This window comes from Berghia stephanieae, chromosome 9 (genome assembly GCF_034508935.2).
Source record: "Berghia stephanieae isolate SIO BIC M18660-M18661 chromosome 9, UCSD_Bste_1.3, whole genome shotgun sequence".
Lineage (NCBI taxonomy): Eukaryota > Metazoa > Mollusca > Gastropoda > Nudibranchia > Aeolidiidae > Berghia > Berghia stephanieae.
This window is the reverse complement of record NC_088368.1, coordinates 44764230-44772389: the sequence shown is the minus strand read 5'-3', so window position 1 is coordinate 44772389 and position 8160 is coordinate 44764230. Positions and strand designations below refer to the sequence as shown.

The 8160-nt window shown below is 38.6% G+C and overlaps 1 protein-coding gene across 2 annotated transcripts in view; it reads left to right on the top strand.

The window, feature by feature from the left end:
• Window positions 1-8160, top strand: part of LOC144980310 (ecotropic viral integration site 5 ortholog-like) — a 239567-nt gene that overhangs the window by 229653 nt on the left and 1754 nt on the right. For both annotated transcript variants that reach the window (XM_078927965.1, XM_078927964.1), the window contains one exon: window positions 5733-6342. In XM_078927965.1, the coding sequence (XP_078784091.1) occupies window positions 5733-6342 (610 nt within the window). The remainder of the gene's footprint in view (window positions 1-5732; window positions 6343-8160) is intronic.

The window sequence follows — 8160 nt, the reverse complement described above, 5'->3', positions numbered from 1 at the left end:
TATAATCATATAAGTACTTGTCATATATTAGTGAGGATGTTTAATAATTATTTGCTATTGACGGTTTATCTGTGTTTGTGATATTTAACTTAGACAAATGTTGATTTACACTAATAGCATTACTGTTATTGTTACTACATGTACTATATTTATGATTATTATTATGATGACAATTATTAATATTAATGTTATTATTATAATCATCATCGTTATATCACTATGAAAGTAGAAGTTGTAGAACAAGTAGTAGTCGTATTAGTAGTAGCAGTTAAAGCGTTTGTATGTACATTAGTAGTAGTATGTAGTAGTAGTATAGTAGTAGTAGTAGTAGTAGTAGTAGTAGTAGTAGTAGTAGTATCAGTAGTAGTAGTAGTATAGTAGTAGTAGTTAGTAGTAGTAGTAGTAGTAGTAGTAGTAGTAGTAGTAGCAGTAGTAGTAGTAGTAGTAGTCGGAGTAGTAGTAGTAGTCGGAGTAGTAGTAGTAGTCGGAGTAGTCGTAGTAGTCGTAGTAGTAGTAGTAGTAGTAGTAGTAGTAGTAGTAGTAGTAGTAGTAGTAGTAGTATTCTAGTGTATCAAATAGTCGCCCACCCCCAATCCATTAATTTTCGGAATTTTCACGAACCTCCCCTCCCTTCTTTTGATCTTATTAAACTTAAAATTCATTCTCAAATAGACAAAATACAGTCCCTGTAGTTTGCTGTGGTTGAATTCTTCGGTCAAACCCCCTTCTTTGGTGAAAATGCCCCCCCCCCCCCCCCCCCCCCCCCCCCCCCCCCCCCCCCCCGGCTTTCTACTAAAGTGCGCACCCCCACCTTTCCATTGGAATTTGACCAAACTGCGCAACCCCCTTGCTTGGATTAGGACAGTGGGAAAAATAATAAAACCAATCGGGCCTGAAAACCAACCTTGGACTGTGTTGGACTCGGTACCTTCTGAATCAAAGTGAAAACCTTAACTACTGAGACAATAAGTCTCTAGCTATGCATTCAATTAGCCCTCAATAACCTGTTTCAATATTCTTTTGGGAAAAGCAAGCAACTGTAACTCAATATCATATCATAACAACGTTACTTTATGATAAAGATTATTTTAATGAATAAGTCCACTCCCGTTCAATTTTTGAATATCCATATTTATATCTCTTTCATCAGATATGATCGAACCCCTAAAACCACCGGTACCTCCACCTCAGCCAACCGAGATTAAATAAATCATGACAATCAGACTCCAGTGATTCAGATATTGACATTCCATTGAAACAGCTAGCTCAGATCAACAGTGAAACCTCTATCAGGAGGAATTACATGATGTATGAGTGTCATAAAAGCAGAGAGGAAAAGATTTAAAGAAACCACGGACAACAAGAAAAACGGAGGAGACAAGCTAGATAGGTTTACTTCAACACCGATACGAAAATCTGCAGTAGAAGCACGTAAACTGGCTGTTGAGATTAAAGAAGCACATGCAAACGATATAGATTTTGTGTTGAATTTACCATTGAGAAACAAAGTTAGATAGTGACTCAGAATTTGAAATGTATTTGGAACTTGCTTCTAAATATATTATCGCCGTAACCACTGCCCCTAGAGTTCCATTTGCTGAAGAGGAAGAGTATTTGTCCGAAACTACCACGCCGGCATCCTTTACCGGTTTAGGAGAAATATCTGAAGGAGAGCATGTCCAGGTATGTCATCGATTATAGAGACCATGATAGCAGAGTGAAACAATAATTACACCAGATCTAGAAATAGAGACAGTGTCTACTCACTCAAAAAGAGAAATCACAAGACACCGATACAAAAAGCAGTCTAGAAATACACAAGCTTTTGCGAATGAGAGAAACGCATTCGGTCTTGGAAGGTTGTGCGCCGACCTGCTCCAAAAAAAAAGGCCGTGACAGATTCTCAGAGTTACCAGCGACGGGAGCTTAACAGATGTTTTGGGGAGAGGATTGGAAGGACCAGCACAAATTTGTACGGACTTGGGTAAGTAAAACAGAATGCAGAGATCAGGGCGAAGGCATTATTTCCAAGGAGAAAATTGCCTATTCATGTACATGCAAATATAAAATGAAACAGGAAGATGGAGTCTTCCATCCCGTGTGCAAAAAGTTCTTCCTTACTACTCTCGGATTCAAAGCTAATAATGGCAAACTGATAAGGAGCATTTTCAAGGATGTCGGTGTTAACGAAAACAATGGCATAGAGGTACCCCTTGTTGACAATCGTGGACGTCATATTCCCTGGCACAAGATTGACCACAGCATTATCCATGAACACATAGAGAAATATAAAACGGGCTTTTTTTTCATTATAGACGTGAACACGCGCCTTTCAGGAGATATTTACCATCTGATCTGATCATCAATGATATGCACGAAAACTTTTGCGCAGTCACTGGAAAATCCATATCAAAGAAACTACTATTCTGCAGTTAAAGAACTTAACATCTCACAAGCCGTATCTACTTGTTCAAGAAGAATGTGAAAAAATGTAAGTCCTTCTTGTTGCTCAAACAACTATGCAACTGTGAAGAAAGGTGTGAACGGTGTGCCGAAAAATCATCCATCGGACACAATACAGAAATGCTAGAGAGAGGTATCAACGGATGCAGACAAGAACGAAAACGCCAACACAGCCCATCCAGTGTTTGTCGTTGATCTGCAAAAAGTAATTTTGCTGCCGAGAATGAATCAGTTTAACAGAATCATGTTCACAAGCAGATTGAGACATTTGCACCAGTGGGCTGCAAAAAGGGAAAAGGACATTGCCGTGATATGGAATGAATCAATTTTAGGACGAAAAGATGAAGACCTTGCATTAGCTTCTTACCTAATATATAAGCGTGATGCCGAATCTGTGACACTGACTGGATAACTGTAGCGCCCAAAATATAAATTGTACCCTTTAATACTATGTTACTTCATCTTGTAAATGATTAGACTACTACAAAAGCAAGCACCATCACAATCAACTATTTCGAGTCTGGTCATACTTTTAAGGCAGCTGACTCCACCCATGCCGGAATCCAAAGAGTTCTGAGACAGAAAGACGGCAAAATCTTTGATCTCAATGAATTTGAAGAATGTGTCGTAGAAGCAGGCTGCCAGACAATGCCGTTGAGGTTTAATGACTTTGCCAACTGGGATTCTGGAGTCAGTAGTTATCTGTTGAGCAAAGCTGACAATCGTCCCTACCTAGCTAAGATTGTTTGTGCTGAATTCAGGCGAGTGTCACCAAAGACACTCTTCTTCAAAATAGCTTTGAAGAAGATACCTTCAACGAATGTGACATTCTGAAACGCGGATTTGTTTGTACGCCAAAGTTTCGTACAAAACCCAGGGGTGTAGGATTTACAAGAAGGATGAGATCGTGAAACAACTTGTGGGTTTGACACCCCACCCCCAATAGAGGAAAGTACTGGATAGACCTACCAACCAGCTCCACGAGTAAAATTCTGTGCAAATCCTACAAGTGAATGTCCTTTCATCATTCACTGACTAGTTGGAAACGTTGCTCTTCCAAACAATGTGTACGAGCATGCAATTTTAACATCTAAGTAATGATTCAATTCATTATCTAAAGAGAAGAGATGGAATGTATAATATGTTATGTGATAATATTAGCGATGATTACAAAAGCAAACTCCATGTTAGTGAACTATAACGACAGAGGGATAGAAAGAGAGTTAGTACTAGTTATACAAATAATGCTAATCAAATCACTGCAAATGAAAATATTATGAAAATTGACATGACTGGTGCGATTGTTCTGAAATAATAAAGCATGTTCAGCTTGATATCCTATATATTTTTGATTAGTTTCCTTCGATTATTCTAGGGACCTGTGATTATGATGTTTTGCTTATTATAGCTTAACATTGGGCGATATGCGTCCTCACATGACACTGTATATCAATATGCACATTACCGCTAAATTAGCCCATGTCTATGACAAACAGACGCAAAAACAATATGCGTCCGTTTGTCACACACTGGATACACATCCGAAAGTGCGATGGACGCAAATATATTTTGCGTTTTTCTGTCAAGGACATGTGTCAATCAATTTTCAATCATGGATTTGGCAAAAGGTCTTTTGGTGAATTACACAGTTAATACAAATATTTTAGTTTTCAAGTTCCATGAATAAAATAACAAAAAATTTTTTCTTTAATTACCTACTAATTCTTTTAGATTCGAGCCAATAGTTACAATGTTATAAAGTAAAACAGTTTTTTGCGTTTCCTGAAAAAGTAGGTTTTCCCGTTATGCGTCTTTTTCTCATATCACGGCAGAGATCTATATTTTATACTCTCTTACTTAACAACCTTTTTTAAAGACTTTAAACTAGGCATACTAATTGGTTAAACACTAACAAAAGAGTGAAAATGGAGAGGCTTCGTATGGGGACAAAACAGACAATGGACGTTTCAGGTACAAACCCTTCGTCAGCACAACAATACAAAAATTAACGTGGAAAACAAATAAAATATAATGAAAAATAACTTGTATCGTCTGTACTCAAATCCACCATTGAGTACAGACGATACAAGTTATTTTTCATTATATTTTATTTGTTTTCCACGTTAATTTGTGTATTGTTGTGCTGACGAAGGGTTTGTACCTGAAACGTCCATTGTCTTTATTTGTTCCCATAAGAAGCCTCTCCATTTTCACTCTTTCGTTAATATTTTACGATCACCGGCTTCAGGCAGCCCCTACCGTTTTCCACTAATTGGTTGTGCTGTGTACAGTTGTTAAAGCTATTCTTCTTTATGTTGTCTCTTTTCTATATTATAGTTGTTGTTAGTGTTCCCAGTGATATTATTGGTTTTATTGTATATAGTAAAGTAAATCCCCGGTGTTGTCTTTGTCCACATATTCACCCTATCCTTGTTTTGTGACAAACATTTCAATCATGGCCAAAATGACTTTCTTTGTTTTATGACAAATTATTTCAATCATGGCCAAAATGACTTTCTTTGTTTTATGACAAACTATTTCAATCATGGCCAAAATGACAACGACTTTCTTTGTTTTGTGACAAACTATTTCAATCATGGCCAAAATGACTTTCTTTGTTTTATGACAAACTATTTCAATCATGGCCAAAATGACTTTCTTTGTTTTATGACAAACTATTTCAATCATGGCCAAAATGATGATGACTTTCTTTGTTTTGTGACAAACTATTTCAATCATGGCCAAAATGACAACGACTTTCTTTGTTTTATGACAAACTATTTCAATCATGGCCAAAATGACTTTCTTTGTTTTATGACAAACTATTTCAATCATGGCCAAAATGATGACTTTCTTTGTTTTATGACAAACTATTTCAATCATGGCCAAAAAATTGGAAAATATAAAATATAAATAAATAAAATATAGAAATACAATTCCCTTTTTTCATCCCATAGGGGAAATTTGTCTTTAGGGTCTTTTCCAAGGGAAAACTGGAATGACCCAGACGTCAGCCACAGTGCAGTGCCGCAAAATGAGCTAGGGCAAGGTGACTTGCTCAAGGCCACGCAGCGCGGCAGTTGATCGAACTCGATATCTTTTGGGTACGAAGCAAAGACCACTGATGCCTTTAAGATGAACACCGCATGCCGTTTTAAACTTGTGGTTACTTTATCATTATTCATGAAAATGATAAATGATGTTATTGATCAATTTGTTAGTTTTATTGACAATAAGATTGTATTGAATTTCTCATCTTTCCATCCAAGATACTCAAAGTCAAGCTATCTGCAGCCCGACACAAATTCAAGACCGGTGGCTCTCTGATGACCGACAGTTTCATGGGGAATAACTCGGATGAAGAAGTGGACGCGGAGATCAACGATTCAAAAAATCTGGACAAGACTCTCTCGGACATCATCGAAGGGAGATCACCCAGTAAACATGACAATCTGGCTGCGTTGGCCACGACAGGGGAGAGTGGTGATGGTGTGGGAAACACGGATAGAACAAGTAACGGTGGTGAAGGAGATACGGATTTGAAATCGTCGTGTGATTCGGATGGGAATTTTATCCGGCAATCTAGTCATACTTGTAAAAATACGGACACCCGTGATGATGAAGATGAGGATGGTAATGTTGTGAGTGTGTGTGGATCGGACGTATCGTCCTCAACACCGGCTATGTCCACTCCTTCTAAAGGTGCTAAGCATTCGTCGTTACCTCCCGTGGATTTTGATTCACCACAAAGGGAGACCACTACTGTGATAAAAAGTGACAACTGTGATGAAGATGTTATTTCCTCTCGTTTGGATGACGATGATGATGATGACAGATCTCAGCAGAAATCTGAAGGAGAGAGTCTGAGAGATGTTGATGGTAAGAATATGAGGGGGAAAATGTCCACAGTCAGTGAAATGGTACAAGGTTCAAACCTTGGTAGTGGTTCTGATATAAATACTAAATATGATGGTGGTGATAAGGATGGTCAGGGTAAGAATAGAGATGGTGATGGATGTGAAGGAAATATTGGGGAAAGTTTTGGGACAAGTGGAGATAAAGAGAGCCTTGCCGATGTTACAACAGAGTGTGGTGTTAGCGGCGATGTCGATGATTTCGGTGATAATAAACATTTAACCGTGTCGAAAGAGGAGAAACAAAAATTGTTGGAAAGGTGGGAATTGTACGATGAGGATGATGAAGGTTTTGTGGTGGATGGCGGTTTTGGAGGCGGTGGTAGGGAGAGTTTGGACTGTGCCTCGAGTTCAATGACGGTGAGTAAGGAGAAGGGCAAGAAGGGAGGTGCGTTGTTGAAGAAAGGTGTGGGTGGGGGAGGAGGGAGTGTTGTAGTTATTCCGAAATCCACGCCATCGGAATGCGGGGACCTCTCTAAAGGGTTTGTACACGGATATCACAGTCAACGCTCCAAGTCTTCAGCCTTGCTGCCTAAAGGTGTCACACCGAAGAGTGGGAAAGTAGTTGTCATCAAGCAGGAAGGGAAAAAGACGACCTCGAAGAAGAAAAAGAACAAAGTTGATGTTTGTGTTGCGAAAGAATCAAATACAGTTGGTGTTATGGGTAGTGGTGTGAACTGTTTAGATGATGGGGTAGAAGGTTTGAGTTCCAAACAGAATAAAGAAATGGTAGATAGATCTAAGGCAAATACCGGTGATGATGGTAAGGGTATGGAAGAAAAATTGGGTCAGGATGGAAGAGAAAATGTTAAATCTAGTGGTGGTTTGCACCAGGTGAGAAGGAGTTCAAATCCAGAGGCTGGGAATGGTTTTAATAATAGCGCTGGGAAAAGGAGAGGGAGTGAGGGTGGTGGATTCGGTACGAGGGGAGGCGGAGACAGGAAATCGCTGGAAGAAATTCCGGATATAGAAGTTATTTATGAACCGTCTTGTTTCAAAAAGAGGCTGTCGGGATGTCTGAATGTGTGTGGTGAGGAAGAGGGAGGGGAGGAGGGGTTTTTGAAAGAAAGCTCTGTCTGATATTGTTTAGTGGGTCAGGGGTATGAAGGGGTCAGGGATATGAAGGGATGGAAAAGGCTCTGTGTTTTCACATCCTGATGATAATTCAAAAATGAGTTAAAGTGTGTATTTTAATTTCTGTTCTATCTTCATTATCTATAATATCTGCTCAACACGAATTGTTTTGGATTGCTGGGTCTGATTTAGGTCTAGGATAAAGTAATTTTTGAATTAAACCATTTTCCCCATTTAGTAAACATAAATTTGGTTCATAGCTAACTGCCTGTTATCATCTAGTCACCATTTATACAATTTGTGTTTGTATCTGAAGCTTGACACAGTCGGAACAAAGTAAATCTTCCTTTGCTGTGTCAAGTTTTCCGTTTATTCAATTCTTCAGTTGTTTGAGTCGGGAATGGGAAAGGTAGAATAACTGACAGTTAAGTATATTATTTTAATCGAAACTTAAATTTCGTTGAATTGAGATTTTAGACAAATGAAATCTGCATTTACTTCAAGATACCTTTGCCTGTTGGTTTCTTTGTTTACAAACCTCTCATCTAGCAAGCAGTTTGACGACAGTCCATTCCACACAACAGCAACCGGAAAAATGAGCTCTAGATTCACAAAACTCATGGCTCTGAAGGACTGACTTCGATTACAATATTTTCCCTTTAACTCTGACCTCTATTCTATTTTTAGTTTGTTTTCAACCGTAATATAA